Raw genomic sequence first — 18632 nt, 5'->3', positions numbered from 1 at the left:
ATTTTGGGTCTAAAATTTTGAAATTTATATATAATGGTTATTCAGACATGCGGCAAGCATTTTTTGGGGCGAAAATTTGGCTGCCAAAAAGTCAAAGTTTAAGGGGTTGGCTGTTGCAGATTCTACCAAATTTCTCCGCCAATTTTGGGTCTAAACACTTGAAATTTTAGACATGTTAATATTAAAGGGGTTAAAATTGGGGTCAAAGATGAAAACAATTATCTCTCCGGTCTCTACCAAATTACTCGAACAATTTTTGGTCTAAACATTTGAAATCTTACATAAAGTGTATTCACACGCAGGGCAAGTTATGAGCAGTACATAGGGCCCGAGCAAAGCCGGGCTGAACTGCGAGTGATTTATAAAGTTAAAAATAAATGACTTGTAAGCCACCACCGAGAATCGAATCCAAAACATTTAGCTTACGATTTACTTTTCCTTTGAGTTTAATGGCCGAACTATGATGACATGTTTGCTACAAAGCTAAAAATGAAAACATGAACCATTAACTATTACGTTACGCATGCATATTTGTAATGTCGTCGTTCGACCTTCTAGCGAATTCCATTTATTTAATTTTCACACTAATGTACCGATTTTCTTCGACTAAAACCCAAATATAAAGTTTCACATCGGCTCGAATATCCTATATATTAAGTTTGATATCTATAAACCAAAAACTGACAAAGGAGTTTGGTAGGTAAAGTTTTTAAAACAAATATATGTACCCATCCATATAGAAGGAGGTTTGTGTTTGCTATAACATTTTACACAAATATCACGCAAGTATATATTGTGTAGAATATTTGCATGAATATAATTACACGTAATTACACGCAATAGTAAACTAAAGATGATCGCCTAATAAGACAACCGAAAAACTAAAAGGAGATTAATTAAAATGAATGTTTACAAAAATATGGAAATTAGCTAGATCTTTGCAGATGAATGCAATTCGACGACCCATATATAACAAACTTGTATTTTCTTTTTAAATAAATAGAAAAATGAGTTTTTAATATGAATATCAATACACACAAAAACAAAAACAAAAAAAATTATAGGAGTATATATATATATATATATATATTATATATATATATATATATATATATATATATATATCCATACATATTATTTGTAGAAATTCCCCTTTGATCCAAGGTACCGTAAATTTGCAACAACAGATGCCGCATACAAATTTATTATGTCTAAACCTTTAGCTATTATCTCATGTAACTTTAGAACGACATAAAGACACATTTAATCGTTATTATAAAATCCTACATTTCATTCTAGGAGCGACAGCATCACAATCGCACCATCTTTAGAGGAAGTAGTTCCTATTTTTCCCTGATACTATAAAGTCCTCCTACCGCCCCCGTCACCACTGGGAGGAATTCTGCACTTTCAACATATATGTGGTTTCGCACTTCGTAACATGATCATAAACACATAGACATACCATTAGCTTTCGCTTCTCCGACTCATATGTAATAAAATCTCCCAGCCAGATTCCACGTAATCTCATTAGTTGAAACCTTACATTCTTATATTCTGGAATGATTATATTTCCTAGATAAACGAACACTTCAAAACCTCTCCAAAATGATGTCACTCTCTACAGGAGACATACAAGACCCTAACTTACAAATACGCCGGCAGGTCTATTTGGGCAAAATATTAAGATATTTTGTTAATTTTTACATAATACGGCGTCATTTTATATTTCATCTCTCTCTCTCTTTCTCTATCACTCTCTTTCTTCATCCCTAGCTCTCTCTGTATATATTCTTCCTAACTCTCTCTCTCTCTCTCTCTCTCTCTCTCTCTCTCTCTCTCTCTCTCTCTCTCGCTTTTTACACTTATTTTATGCAGAAGAAAAACAAAAATCATTACACGGCGATGCCGAATAACAACAAAGCAACATTTATTTCCCCCCTCTCTTTCTCTCTCTCTCTCTCTCTCTCTCTCTCTCTCTCTCTCTCTCTCTCTCTCTCTCTCTCTCTCTCTCGCTCGCTGGTTTTGTACATTTGTTCCAGTAATTATATTATTTTTCAAACATGATTAGGTTTTTTAAATGTAATTTAGGGTTTGTATTACTGTACACATAGATTCGAAAAAGTTGTCAAAAAACAAATATATAACAAATAAATGTTATCAAAAGCAAGATAAGTTACTTTTCTACCAAACTGGATATAATTTTCGTGTTTTTATTCAATGTAACATGTTTATTCAGCTCGAAAAACATACAGTGTTTACCGATGTATTGGAAAATTCAAAATGGCGCCCGACACTCTCTTTAACCCGTTAAATTCAGGAAAAGATGTTATAAATAATAAACTCGACAAAACACTGTTAGAAATTCGCTCATTATATGTTACCGTGACATAAGTTGACATATATTCGGTGTTTTTTTAAATAGTATTTTGTCTAGTTTATTATTTATAATACCTTTTCCCAAACTTAACATGTTAAAGAGAGTGTCGGGCGCCATTTTGAATTTTCCAATACATCGGTAAACACTGTATGTTTTTCGAGCTGAATAAACATGTTACATTGAATAAAAACAAAAAAATGTATCCAGTTTGGTAGAAAAGTAACTTATCTTGCCTTTGATAATATTTATTTGTTATATATTTGTTTTTTGACAACTTTTTCGAATCTATGTGTACAGTAATACAAACCCGTAATTTATTTTTATATACTTCGGTTAAACATGCACACTCTGTACGAACTATTCTTATAATGAACTATATTTTATGTTTTTAAAATTATGTTTACTTAAATTATTATGTTATATATTTTATCAAACTGTTTAGATATTTATTTACAGAAGTTTACGTAGAGAAACATGAACAAAAACCACTGATTGTGTCACATTTTTTTTCTCAGTTTTATCAGTTACAAAAAGGTGAATGTGCAACAGAAAATAGTTTAACAGTTTTAAATTGTGAATATTTCACATATGTTAAAATAACATTATATTCAAACAACATAATCAATACGAATCTGGTAGATGATATTGCCGAAACTTATTTTTTTTTTAGATCGTAATAGATTCCAGACTAATTCTCGAGACTGCGCACACGTTATTGTTTTTTTTTTTTTTGGTTGCGGAGAAAAGTACTTATAGAGATATAAACACCTGTACTATGCACTATAATTAACTGGCTGTCAGGTTTATATGCACGCGCGATAAACAAATCTAATTCTCTCCTATGAACACTACCCCCCCATTATGTTTTTATTTTCTTAGCATTTGCGGGTGGGTATGTTGACTACAATTATCACAGTTAAATTTGGGGGAATTATTTACATGGGGATGTTGCGGGTGTCTGTTCTGAAAGTCGTTATTAACATGGAGAATTTGGGATGTCCATTCCAAACACCGTTCTTAACATGACAATACTCAAAGAACTGAAGTGAAAAAAGTCATATTTTTTGTTTTATACGTTAAAAAAGAGGACATAAAACTGGAATTTAATTTAATTCATACTGATTTACGCATTCCCTTAATTGCATTTTTTAAAAAATTCAAACAGTACCTGCATGTTGTCGCCCCAAACTATCAGTAATCGCCAGTGAAACGCAGATTATTTCATTTCAGCCACGGCTGCCAATGTCCGCAATTGTTCAGGGACGGCAGTAGTCACTAGCAACAATCGTAGTTTACTTTTTTGCTAGGGGGTGGGACGGGCTTTCACCGGTCAACGCTGGTTTACAGATCCTATATATAAATGTATATGTAAAAACAAATAAAAGTGTATATATATATATATATATATACTTTTTATTTGTTTTTACATAAGCAGTAATGTGTTGCTACACAGTATTGAGTATGTTTCAGCGAGATACTTTTTAGTAACAGGAGGCCTTTTCAGGAGATACAGCTTATATGACAGCAAACAATTACACACACACACACACACACACATATATATGTATATATATATATATATATGTATGTATATATATGTATATATATGTATGTATATATATGCATGTGTATATATATGTATGTATATATATGTGTGTGTATACATATATATATGTATGTATATATATATGCATATATATATGCATGTGATATATATGTCTGTATGTGTATATATATGCATGTATATATGTATGTATATATATATTTATATATATATGTATGTATACAAATGTATGTATATGTATATATATGTATGTGTATGTATATATATGTATGTATACAAATGTATGTATATCTCTATATATATATGTATGTATATATATTTATGTATGAAAAGAAAAACAATCCAATACAAACAAGTTGTAGTAGAGACAGTCACTCGTTGAAGTGTTTGTGCAGCTTTACAAATGAATAGACGTAGAAATCAGACGAAAAAAACATCCTCGTTCAAAACAAGGTCACTTGATTCATTACATTATTTCCAGGAAGGCAGATTTGCAGGACGTCTGTAGTGTGCGTGTTATGCGTGGAGCTGAATGCGGCACAGATCACTTTTTGGTATGCAGGAAGTTGAAAATCTGTATAAGGAGGAAGTGTAGGTTGGGTGGTGTTGGGATTCCCAGGCGGGTTGATGTGTCCAGGCTGGATGACCCAAGTGTCCGTGAAAGGCTTTGATCCATAGTTAATTCTGCTGATTTTGATTGGTCATGGGCGCATTTTAAAAATACAATCTATGAAATAAGTGTAGATGTTCTTGGCTTCCACAAATCTAAACATCAGGATTGGTTTGATGATAATGATTCTGAAATTACTCAACTCTTAAGTGCTAAAAATGAGTTGCACCATAAGATGTTGTCTGCCTCTCATGGAGGTCGAGAGTCCCTCCAACAGTCACTTAAAGCAAACAAGGGTCTTCTCCAAAAGCGACTCCGTCAAATGAAGAATCAGTGGTGGGCTAAACCGCCAACCAAATCCAGATGGCTTTTGATTGTAAAGACCTCAAACGCATGTACCATTTGCTTAAAAAAGCTTTTGGTCCTCAAACACTATCTACATCTCCCCTACTCTCAAGTGATGGAATTGCCCTTATAAAGGATCCTAACAAGATTCTCCTTCGTTGGACCGAGCATTATTCTGATCTCTTTGACACCCCCTCTAATGTTGATGAGGACGTCATCAATGAATTTTTATCACAACAGAAGCTTATCCATCAAATGTCTGTGTTCCCATCTGAGAATGAAATTAGAGATGCAATCAAGGAAGTAAACGTTGGGAGGGCTCCAGGGCTTGATGGTATTCCTGTGGAAGTCCTCTTACATGGGGGTGATAGACTTGTTCATGAAATTCTTCATCTTATCACTGATGTCTGGAACGGTGTTCCCGTCCATCAGGATTGGGTTGATGCAATTCTTATATCACTGTACAAGGGAAAGGGGCCCAGGACCGACTATGAAAGTTATTGTGGGATAAGTTTGTTGGAAGCAGTTGGCAAAGTATTTTCCAGAGTTCTACTTAATAGATTGTTAAAGTATATTTGTCCATTCTTCATTCCAGAAAGTCAAAGTGGCTTTCGTCCGGGCAGAGGAACCACGGACATGATCTTCTCTGCTCGGCAGTTGCAGGAGAATGTACTGAATACCGTGTTCCACTTTATCAAGTTTTTGTTGATTTGACTAAGGCTTTTGATACGGTGAACAGAAGTGCCTTATGGATAATTCTGGGGAAGTTGGGATGCTCACCTCAATTTCTACGATTACTCAGGGAGCTCCACACTAATATGAAGGCTCACCTGAACTTCAACGGATGCCTATCGGAACCCATCTCGGTTGACAATGATGTGAAGCAGGGTGATATCCTAGCACCTACACTTTTTTCAATTTATTTTGCAAGTATGTTATCGTATGCCTTTAGGGAATGTTCTCTAGGTGTTTATTTGCGTTTCAGAACCACAAGTAGGGGCTTTGATCTTCGTCGTTTTCATGCTTCTACAAGGACATTTCAGCACCTGGTTTGTGAATTGCTTTATGCGGATGACGCCAATCTCGTGGCCCATGGTGAGAGGGATATGCAGGGTATCATGGATCTGTTTTCAGGGGCCTGTGCGTCTTTTGGGCTTACTATTAGTCTTAAGAAGACTAAGGTCATATTCATACCTCCACCCTGTAGTTTGTATGTGGAACCACATATTTTTGTCAACAACCAGAGACTTGCCGTGGTTGACACATTTGTGTATTTGGGTAGTACTCTCGCCAGAGATGGAACCCTGGATGCTGAGGTCAACTATAGGATACAGCGTGCCACTAAGGCTTTTGGTGGCTTAGAGAAGCGAGTATGGTCTGACAGGGGTATAACTATTCATACAAAGATCAGTGTCTATCAATCTTGTATTTTACCATCCCTGCTTTACGCTTCTGAGGCCTGGACAACTTATGGTAGACACATAAAAGTCACGGACAGAGTGCACCAGAAATTCCTGAGACACATCCTGGGCATCAGGTGGAGCACTTTTTTTTTTTTTTTTTATCTTCTCATGCGGGCTGACGTACCTTGTATCGAGAAGTTGATTATACACAACCAGATGGGGTGGGCTGGACATCTTACAAGGATGGACGATGATAGATTGCCAAAGCGCCTGTTCTATGGTGAAATTACACAAGGAAAGCGTCCACAACATAAACCGAGGAAACACTTTAAGGATAGCATCAAAGATAATCCTTAAGCTCTTGGTATTGACGTGTTCAGTTGGGAAAGTGCTTCCAATGATCATAAAAAGTGGCGCTCCTTGGTCTGTCATGGCTGTGATAGTTTTGAGAAGAAAAAATATGAGCATGCAAAAATGAAGCGTGATATCCGGAAGAAAAATCTGTCAGATATATCAGGTCTGTCAGAGGATTTAATGCAGAACCACACCTGTGATTTATGCTGTAAAATGACTTTATCCGGAGCTGGCCTAGCTAGCCACAAGCGTTCACATGGAGATCAATCTTTCTTTGATGGGGAAAACATTGCAGGGCACAGATGTTCTGTTTGCTCTGTGGTCTGTAAATCGAGTGGAGGCCTGAAGCGTCATATGAGCGTCCATAGTAGAGCAGCACCAGTTGGCATCCCTCAATTTCTGCTTAAGTGTGACCTTTGCAACAGACTGTGTAAGAGCAGGGCTGGTCTGAAGAGCCAACTTCGTTCCCACAGAAAATAGGAATTGATGCATCTTGATCACATCTCCACATGTATATATGTATGTTTGTATAAGTTATATATGTGTATATAATTAAAAAAATTCAAAAATACATGAAAATGAATGAGTAATCAACAATAAAGCAAAAGAAAGATGGTCTTCTTCTGTCAAGAAGTGACAATCACCATATATATATATATATATATATATATATATATATATATATATATTCTTTTAATGATTTGGAACTCATTCCATTTGTGATTTTTTCCAAGGAATTCTGCCTTTTGGATCATTTTGGACCATTTGGAACTTACCTGTTGGATTGGAAATTTTTAATTCGACCGTTTTGGATTTTACCATTCTTGGATTTTTTTACCCTTCACCGGACTATCCATTCATGTGAAATCTTTTTATCATTTTTCTTTTACCTCCTATTCCCCTTACCTCACCCTTTTTTTTAACCAAGTAAGATCTGTGACTTACTTGTAGTTTCATTAAATACTTCTACATGCAAAATCCGATCCCGCATTTTGCTAATTCCTGTCCTCTGATGAAAAGGAGAGTATTTCTTCGAAACTCCGCGGATTAAGGACTCTCCACTTGTCTTGTGCTTCCTTTTTAAAATTAAATATGTTTTTAACTCTTTTTCAAGATGTCTTTTAACATGTTTTATTAATCATTTGTTCATATATGCTTGAGCATGTGAATTCGCCGGCAGGACTAAAAAAGTTAATTTTGTGGCTCATGAACTTTCAGTGTCTGAGGGAATGGCACTCGTATGACAAGACGTTGCAATCATCATCATATATATATATGTATATATATATATATATATATGATGTATATATATATATATATATATGATGTATATATATATATATATATATATATATGATGTATATATATATATATATATATATATATATATATATATATATGATGTATATATGTATATATATATATATATATATATATATGATGTGTATATATATATATATATATATATGATGTATATATGTATATATATATATATATATATATATGATGTGTATATATATATATATATATATATATATGATGTATATATGTATATATATATATATATATATATATGATGTATATATGTATATATATATATATATATATATATATGATGTATATATGTATACATATATATATATATATATATATATATATATATATATATATATATATGATGTATATATATATATATATATATATATATATATATACATGTATATGTATATATCCGAACTCCATGGGGAAGATGTTTGTCCGTGAGATGGAGGATAGCAGTAATGAAGATGGAGAACAGGGTTGGGGCAATGACACATCCCTGTTTCACTCCCATGTCAACCCTGAAGGGCTCTGTTTCATCTCCACTACTACTGAGGACTGTAGCTGACATATTGTCATGTAGCAGTCTCAGTACGCGAATGTACCTCTCTGGGCATCCAAACCTTGCAAGAACCAGCCAAAGGGCTTGACGGTTCACAGAGTCAAAGGCTTTAGTAAGGTCTATAAAAGCCATGTATAATGGTAAATTTTGCTCCCTGCACTTTTCTTGGAGTTGACGAGCAGTGAAGATCATGTCCATCGTGCCTCTATTTGGTCGAAAGCCACTTTGGGACTCGGGAAGGATAGTTTCTGCAAGGGGTGTAAGCCTGTACAGAACTGACGGGCGACTTTTTAACATCAACAGATTTAGGGCTAAAGGTCGAACGAACACCATATCCATTATGGAGCTACAGTATGCAGACGATAACGCCCTTGTAGCCCTCTCAGAAGAGGACCTACGGTGTACACTGGTTGCCTTCACGAGGGCGTACAAACAGCTAGGACTAACAATTAATATAAAAAAAACCCAAATCCTCCATCAATCACCACCAAACAGTACTCCAGTCTCACCCCTAAACATCTCCATCGACAACGCTAGACTGGAAAATGTGGACCACTTCCCATACCTAGGCAGCATCCTATCATCAAAAGCCAACATAGATGATGAAATACAACACCGTCTCAGCTGTGCCAGTGGGGCTTTCTCAAGGCTAAGGAAGAGAGTATTTGAGAACCGTGACCTTCTGGCAAAGACCAAAATCATGGTATATAAAGCTGTCTTGCTGCCCACTCTTCTCTATGGATCGGAGACCTGGACCACATACAGGAGGCATGTAAAAACCCTGGAGACGTACCACCAAAGATGCCTCTGAAAAATCCTCAGAATTAGTTGGCAGGACTGACGCACCAACACCAGCGTCCTGAGTGAGGCTGACATTCCCACTATCACCGCTACTGTTGCTCAATGCCAGCTCAGATGGACTGGTCATGTTGTCCGAATGCCGGATCTCCGCCTCCCAAAACAGATTTTCTACTCTCAGCTTGTTGAGGGAAAGCGTGCCCAGGGTGGCCAAAAGATGAAGCAAATCTAAAGCGGTTTCACATGGACCTTGAGACATGGGAGGACGTGGCTGGGAGCAGGTTGGCATGGAGGAGCGCTGTCCACGAAGGTGCTGCGCTTTATAGTAGTGACCTAAATCAAGCTGCTGAGGATAAACGCAAGCAGAGAAAGGACAGATTATCAACCAGACACACCCAACCCCACCCCACCACAACTACCTTTATCTGCCCAAATTGCACAAGACAAATTGGGTCTAGGATTGGGCTCTATGCTCACCTGAGGACCCACAGAAGCCACAACGGAGGACAGTCTTACTCGGACACGAGTGACCGCCGATGATGATGATGATGTATATATATATATGTATATACGTATGTATATATATATTTATATATATGTATATATATGTATATGTATATATATGTATATATATGTATATGTATGTATATATATGTATATGTATATATGTATGTATATATATGTATATGCATGTGTATATATACATGTATATGCATGTGTATATATACATGTATATGCATGTATATATATATATGTATATGTATGCATGTATATACATATATATGTATGTATATACATATATATATGCATATGTATACATATGCATATATATGTATACGTGGATACTTTCAGATCAATTATCTAGACTTATTTTATGTCTGGACTTATTTCGTTTTTTTAAATCCCTTATTCTTTACATTTTGAATTGGATGAGGAATTATTAACTCAAACACCTCTTAGCTTAAGCATCTCTTAATATAAATTTCATTAATGCTTAAATTTCTTAAAGCTTTCTGCACATTTTACTGTAGAGGCTGTTCAAAATGCATCAGGCTAGTTCTTTAATAATAAAATCTTTCTTTCCAAAGAATACAACATGCATAAATGACGGGAAAGAAGAAAATGATTAAACTTTCTTTTTTCTGTTTTCAGATCATCTTTGGAGAATCCACAATGCTTCGTCAATACCATTGGAAAACAGACGATGAGTTCATTCCAGAGGATGTCTTACGGGCAGCAGTGACCAGAGTTCTGAATGGAGAATCTAATACACAGAAGTTCCCAGAACAATTCTCCGTAGAAAGACTGTCCACATGAGAGAAAACAACGATGCCAATATCGCAGCAATTTATTCAACAGCACAGATCTTTTCCAATGCAGACGAGAAAGAATTAGCAAACTATCTACAAAAATATTCCACAATGTTCTACGGACTGACAACCAGCGCAGTAAAAGAACTGTCATATGAAATGGCCGTGGTTAATGGTAAAAACGTTCCTGCTTCATAGGAGGCATGCAAACAGGCTGGAAAAGAATGACTTATTGAATTTCTTAGATGACCCATTTAACTTGCAATTCTCTTGCCCGTGTGACAGTCTTAAACAAACACAACATCAATCAATTTTTTGACTTATTAGAGAAGAAATACAAGAGTCTGAATGTCGAAGGACAACAAATTTTCAATCTGGATGAGACGGGATTCATGATTGTGAAGAAGTTGCCCAAAGTTATTGCTGCCAAAGGAGTAAAGTAGGTTGGTCAAATGACCAGTAAAGAAAGGGGAGAGACTGTTAGTGTCTGTGGGATAGTGTCAGCAACAGGTGCTGCCTTGCCGCTCACATTCATATTCTCCAGAAAGAAGTTTCAGCAGCATATGATGAACAATGCTCCCAAGGAAAGCTTAGGCTTTGTAACAGACAATGGGTGGATGACATCAAAGAAGTTTTTGTCGGTAATTGAGCATTTTGTAAAAAATGTGCAGCCTTCTGAGAAAAACCCTGTCGTCTTGGTGCTGGATAATCATGAAAGTCATTGCAAGCATTGAAACATGCAAAAGAAAATCATGTGCTCATCATCTATCTTGTCCCTTATACCAACCTCTGGATATGGATGGGCCAGTGAAATCTTTCTTCAATTACAGGGCTGCTTCATAGATGGTAAGCAACCCTGGAAAGACCATTAACATCTACAACATGGCTGAGTTGATCAACTATGCTTGGACCCTAGGAGCAACCCCTGCAAACATCACCGCCGGCTTCAAAGCATCTGGTATCTGGCCCCTGGACAGGCACATCTCTGTCCTATCTGATGTCACCAATCGTTCTGCCCCCGCAGAAACCCGTCTTTTCTTCTCCCAACAATCTGTCTCAACTGCATTCAACCATCCCCCGCCCACAACAGTTCAAGCACCTCATTCTCTACAACCTTTCGCATCTGAAGTAAGCACCACTTTGTTAGGAGCAGCACTAACATCTATTCGAACTACACCAACTGGAAAAATCTGTGACCCTGGCAAAGAAGCAACGCTACCCTATTTTGTTTTCACAGTTCAGTTCAGAGGATTTCCCAAAGCTCCAGCACGGACAAACAGCAGGAGAGGTCGGAAGAGAGGCAAGTGTGTGAATGCCACTTTGCCAGAATACCTTGAGAAAATGGCTGAAAAGTTTTGGTCAAAAGTGACGAAAAGCCAAAACAAAAAAAAAAAAAAAAAGAAAGTGACAACCAAGCCAGCTAGCCAAAGTGTCCCCGTCAAGAAGGATGACAACGATGATATGAATATTGAAACTTTGGTTGATGACAAATCCAATGACTACGAAAGTGAAATTAACAAAGATGAAGATCAAGAACTGATTTTGAGCAGCATAAACGTAAGATCTGAAGATTTTGTGCTGTGTCAGTACGAAGGCAAAAAATCAGCAGCTTTGTATGTTGGTGAAGTCATTAAAGACATGGACAAAGACATGGACATAGAGATTGATTTTCTAAGAAGGATTGGAAAATTCCGGAGAAAGTTCATCAAGCCTCAGGTTGAAGACATTGATAGAGTGCCACTTAGCATCATCAAAGCCAAGCTGACTTGAACCAAACTTTCTGGAACAACAGAACGCACCAAGAACACTTTCTTCTTGTTGGAAAATTTGAACATTTGCTAATTAAAACGCATCTGGAGCACAGATTTCTAACTAGTGTGTGTGTGTGTGTGTGTGTGTGTGTGTGTGTGTGTGTGTGTGTGTGTGTGTGTGTGTGCGTCTGTCTATATTTCATTATTCATGTGTAATATTAATCATGTGAAGATCACTATATCGCTGAGCTCAGTGTATATTTCAGAATATTATCAGATGTTATTATGATGCAGAAATGGTGTATGTAAACATCAGTAATTATGGTCATTTGTTGTATTTTGTTAATGAAAGCTAGAAAAGGCTAACTTCTATTAATGTGACTAACTCTCTCCATTTGTGGCAAAGTCTCCCCACCAAAGTGGCCAAGTCACCCAACACCCTGGCCAACTCTCTCCATATGTGGCGTCAATTTTTTACATACTTATACAAAACTTATTCCATATCATGAAAAAAATGTATGTTGTTTATATGTGAAAATTTTCAGTTTCATACAACCAATCATTAGTGAAAGGAATATAAAAAAATGTAGATTTTTTGGCAAACTTTCCCACCCTCCTCTTACATATATATATATAAACATTTTAAGGAGTGTACACGAATGAATTAACGTTTCAACATTTCCATGTCATTATCGCGACTTCTAAATTAAGCTAGCAGTCAGAAAATATGTTAAAAATACCACCCTCCGCAAAAAAAAAAACCCTCCCGAAAAGGAAAAAGGAAAGAAAACAGAGGAAGTCATGTAATTTGTTATCCAATTTTTGACAGCATCAACAGAATCACCGAAAATAGATACATGTATATTTAAGGTTAACTCATTCCTCTGGTACTCCCACATACACCACGAGTCTGCGCTCATTATCGGCGATAAATAAATTTGACATAACAATTCAACAGGCTATAAACAATTTAGTTACACCTACGTATACACAAATTTAAAAAAATATATCCGCATTCAACTTTAGCCTTAGTTGTGTGAAAATGAAATTAACCTATTTCCTTTCGACGGTATTCTGGAAAGATTTTATTTTAAACTTATTTTCTGGCTGCGAGATTCGTTTTTACAAATATTATTTTATTAAAAAAAGCTCTACACATGTAATGAGTACTTCTAAGAAAATATTGTTTTTTAGTCTGTGTTATCAATATACTTGAATTTAATCAATACATCAACATATATATGAAGGGGTGTTACTTGATAGATCTAAGATCTAGGAAGGCAATACTCAATAGAAAGTATCTAATATGTGTGTATTATCTAAATTTGGAGTGCCGGCATAGAATAAACAACGAGTCAATTTTATGTTCAGATTTGTACAGAAATTGAGACATCATTATACCTTAATTTTTGTGTTTTGAAGATTACAAAAAAGTTAATTCATTCGTATTAAAAAGGAAGTGCTTATTTTTTAGATTTTTTTTCATTTTCATTATATACAATTAAGATTTCATTTTTTATCTCAAAAGATTCATATTTAACTTGGTATTAGTTTAAATTCTAGGAGCATTTTTAACAATAGTTATTTGTTTTATTATTATTTTATTATTTCAAGGATGAGAGTTCATATAGAAACGTTGTTTTAATTTGAATAAAATAAAATACGCATCAAGTGCGCTTGAAAGCCAAATCACAACGTAATATTAGGAAAATAAATATTTTACTTGTTTCAAATTTATCACAAACCTATTTCAGAGATATACTTCATCTTCAGTGTGTTGTTTTTTTTTTTTTTTTCCTTTTCTTCTTCCTTGCCAGGTTGTAAATTTGCTTCAGTGCTCCCTCCTCGGTCTTTCCATCCTCCTTGACCCTTCTCGGCTCTTTGGTATCACTTTTCTATTGGGGGAACGGTGGTGAAACAATGGAGGGGATGCATGATGGGGGTGTAGAACATGTAGTTCTACAGCTTCCGTATTCTTCATTCCCTGTAACGCTTCTTCGTTATATTGTCTTGTGTTATTCTCCGCATTCAAGGGTTTTCCTTATTATTTCAGCCGTTTTCATTATCATTAGGCATTGTATTTTTGCAGCTATTCCTCTGATTCCAATTTCTGCCATTCTTTTTTCCAGATTTTTCGGAATTGTTCCTAGTGCTCCTACTATTATCAGTACTATTTTGATTTTCTTCATCATTCAAATCCCTTTTAACTCTCTGGCTAGTTCTGTGTATTTGCTTCGTTTCTCCTTTTCTTTCATACTCACCCTGTGGTCAGCTGGGACAGCAAAGTCTATGATTTGACAGGATTTCTCTTGTTAATTATTATGATATCTGATCTTCTTGCTTGGATGGGTTTGTCCGTTTGTATGTCCATGTCCCATAGGATTTTGTAGTTCTCGTTTTCGAGTGCTGTTGCGGGTTTATACTTGCACCATTTATCTGTACGCTCAAAATGCAGTTGTTTGCACAATTCCCGGTGCATCGGCCTCCCCACTTGGTCATGCCTGTTTTTGTATTCCTTTTGGACCAGTTTGCTGCATTCACTTACTATATGGTTTATCATTTCGTCTCTTTGTCCACAGAGTCTGCATTTGCTGTTTTCTTGTGTTTTATCGATCCTTGCTTTGATATGGTTGGTTCTTATCAAGTTATCTTGTGCTGCAGTTATTAGAGATTCAGTTTCTCGGTTTATATGTCCTTTTCGCATCCATGTCCAGGTGTTTTCGTTATTCTCATCTTTTGTCATTCTTATGAATCTTCCATGGAGCTGTTTCTCTTCCCATTTCTCTTTTCTCGTTTTGTCTTTTGTATCTCTGTTTTCTGTTTTGTTGGTTTTCTCCGTGTCTCTTGTTGCTATAATTATCCTTTCAATGCTTTTCATTATGTATTTTTCTAGTTCTTTTTGTGTCCTTCACACAGTCTTCTATAGAGATCAGTCCTCTCCCGCCGTCTTTCCTTTTCACGTAAAGTCTGTCAATATCGTCCTTTGGGTGTAGTGCATTATGCATGGTCATGAGGTTCCTGGTTTTCTGGTCGAGTTGTCCCAGTTCTTCTTTTGTCCACCCTATAAACGGTCCAGAGCATCTTACTAGTGACACTGCCCTTTTATTAGGTTTCTACTATATAATTTAGTTTCCAGGAGTTTTCTTGTTCTCCTGAGGTATTCCTTTCCAATTTTCTTTTTCATTTCTTTTGCTCTGATGGTGCCCGCTTCCAGAATTCCCAAGTATTTATAGTCGTCTTGTTCTCCTAGTGCCCTCATTTCTGTTTGGTTGGGTAGTTCCATGCCTTCTGTCGTTTCCAGTTTTCCCATTTTATAACTAGTAGTGCACACTTTTCCATTCCAAATTCCATTTGGATATCTTGGCTGAAGATCCTGGTAGTGTTAATAGCTCTAGCTCCTTTTCGGTCCTTGCAAAAAAGTTTCAGATCGTCCATGTACATCAGGTGGTTCATTTTTTCCTCTGTATTGGGGAATTTGTATCCAGCTTAGCACTTTCTCAGAATACTATTCAAGGGCATCATGGCTATGATGAACAGTAATGGTGATAATGAGTCTCCTTGGAAGATGCCTCTTTATATGTTAATTTCTGTTATGTGTTGTCCATCAACTTTCAGTTCCAATTTCCATGTTTTCATTGCATTTTCTATTACATTGGTGATCCTGCTTGGTATTTTATACATTTTTAGGCATTCTATTATCCATGCTTGGGGGATCCTGTTGTACGCTTTTTTGTAGTCAATCCATGCCATGGCTAAATTTTTCCTCCTCCTTTTTACCTCCTTTAGAATCTTTTGATCAACATATAGCAGATCATGTGTTCCTCTTTTCCCTTTTTGGCATCCTTTCTGTTCCTCGGGGATGAGTCCACGGTTATTCAGTGAGTGGTAGATTTGTCCCCTCAATTGTGCTGTCAGTATCTTCCACATGGTGGATAGGCACGTGATTGGCCTATAATTGCTGGGGACGGTTCCTTTCTCCGGTTCCTTCTGTAGCAGTATTATTATTATTGTTGGCTCACAAGGAGCTTTCACAGGTCATAAAAGATCTCTCCTCGAAAACAACTTGTGGTATTCTCTGGAAGCTGGCCGACAACAAGTCTCCCCAGATTTCCAGTACTCTCCACATCTTTTGATAACCTTTGCAAAGGAATTGACGTTATCGCAACAGCCGCTTACCATTGATTTCTCGCTAGCAGCGGCCATTAGTCTCCACTGTAATTTGAGTGGGACCCCCTCCCTCTCCAAGGTCCCAGTTCTTTTTGCACTTGTCCAGTCGAGGTCTGGTCAGTGCTCTCTTCTCGGTCTTTCCATCCTCCTAGTCCCTACTCAGCTATTTGGCATCACTCTTTGGGGGGCGGTGATGAGATAATGGGAGGGGATGGAATGACGGAATAAAGAACTTATAAATATGCAGCTTCAATGTTCTTGGTTCCATGTAATGCTTCTTCATGTTTTGCCTCTGCAGCAGTTCGTCTGGCCCGTGCATGTGGCTCATGTGTATTAATCTCCATATTCAAGTATTTTCCTTAATATTTCAGCTGTTTTCATTGTTGTTATTCGTTATATCCTTCCAGTTATTCCCCGGATTCCAATTTCTCCTATTCTTTTTTCAATTGGATATCCTGGCTGAAGATCCTGGTAATGTTTATTAGTGTCCCTAGTTCTTTTTCGGCCCTTGCACAAAGTTTCACATCATCCATGTACATCAGGTGATTTAATTTTTCCTCCGTATTAGAGAACTTGTATCCAGCTTGGCACTTTCTCAGTATATTGTTCAGGGGCATCATGGCAATGATGAACAGTAATGGTGATAGTGAATCTCCTTGGAAGATGCCTCTTTGTATTTTAATTTCTGTTATGAGTTTTCCATCAGCTGTCAATTCCAATCTCCATGTTCTCATCGTATTTTCAGTCACATTGACGATCCTACTTGGTATTTTATACATCTTTAAACATTCTATTATCCATGCTTCGGGGATCCTGTTATGTGCTTTATTGTAGTTGATCCATGCCATGGCTAAATTCTTTCTCCTTCTTTTAAACTCCTTTAGGATCTTTTGATCTATGTATAGCAGACCATGTGTTCATCTTTTTCCTTTCCGGCATCCTTTCTGTTCTTCGAGAAGCCCACGATTATTAAGGGAATGGTAGATTTCTTCCCTCAGTTGTGCTGTTAATATTTTCCACATAGTGGGTAAGCACGTTATAAGCCTATAGTTGCTGGGGACGGTTCCTTTCTCTATGGCCATCTGTATCAGTGTAGTTCTGCCTTTTGTCATCCACTCTGGCACGTTTGTTTTCTGTATACATTTTCTCAGGTTTTCAGCTAGTCTTTCGTGTAATGTTGTGAAGTTTTTGAACCAGTATGCATCTATCCCATCGTTCCATGGCCTTTTCCGGTTTGCCATTTTTCTGTGTTTTTCTTTACGGTTTCCTTGCTGTTCATTCTTTGTTTTTATGTCTTTCAGCCATTCGGTATTTCTATTGTATTCCCGTCGTTCTTCCCATATCTTACTCCAATAAAGTTTTGTTTCTGTCGGGTTTAATCGTTCTATTTTTGTTTTTCCTCCGTTCATATTTTGGTAGAATTGGCTTTTATCGATTTCAAATATCCTGTTCAGATTTGTATCTATATCGTCTCGGCCTCCCTTCTTTTGCTATTATTTTTTGGTTCAGATCTTCACGTTTTTTGTTTAGCCTCTCCCTGATTTCCAATTTTCCATCTTCTCCACGTCGCTTTCTTTCTGTTTATCATTTTGGCTTATTTTCTATGTTTGTTGATTTGGATTTCTAGTCTCATTTCCCATCCAGGTTTTGTCGGTCCATCTTTCCCTGGATGTTTTTCTGTTTTGAACTTTATACTTGCCATCTTAGCGCCTGCGTAAATTAGATTGTTTAAGTCTGTGATTTTGCTGTTGTGATGTGTGGGAGGAGCTTGTTAACCTTCTCTGTTTCTGTTTTTAATTTCTTCTTTTATTATTTATTTATTTATTTATTTACTCACTAGGAGTAATCACACAAACCATCATCAAAGATTGCTCTTTGAGAACAACGTGGTGTTTCTTGGAGTCTGAGTGACAACAAGTCTCCCCAGATTTTCAGTACTCTCCACTTCTTTTGATAACATTTGCAAAAGAATTTGTGTTGTCGCAACAGCTGCTTATCATTGATTTTTGCTGGCGGTGAATATTGGTCTTCATTTGAATTTAAGTGGTAAATAAGCTTTCCTAAGGTC

General features: G+C 36.5%; 1 protein-coding gene and 1 long non-coding RNA gene across 2 annotated transcripts in view; one reads left to right on the top strand and one right to left on the bottom strand.

Moving 5' to 3' along the window:
• LOC145277864 (uncharacterized) overlaps positions 1-14226 on the top strand; it is an 87246-nt gene extending 73020 nt beyond the window's left edge. The window contains exon 2 of the mRNA XM_080129820.1: positions 10489-14226. Coding sequence (XP_079985946.1) covers positions 11490-12416 — 927 coding nt within the window. The 5' untranslated portion in view covers positions 10489-11489 and the 3' untranslated portion in view covers positions 12417-14226. The remainder of the gene's footprint in view (positions 1-10488) is intronic.
• LOC145277867 (uncharacterized) overlaps positions 1-18632 on the bottom strand; it is a 428683-nt gene that overhangs the window by 64949 nt on the left and 345102 nt on the right. The gene's annotated exons all lie outside the window — the stretch shown is intronic.

The sequence above is a fragment of the Euprymna scolopes genome, chromosome 6, assembly GCF_053919585.1.
Source record: "Euprymna scolopes isolate OS-2025 chromosome 6, ASM5391958v1, whole genome shotgun sequence".
Lineage (NCBI taxonomy): Eukaryota > Metazoa > Mollusca > Cephalopoda > Sepiida > Sepiolidae > Euprymna > Euprymna scolopes.
The sequence above is the reverse complement of the archived record's forward strand: the minus strand, read 5'-3'. Positions and strand labels throughout refer to the sequence as shown.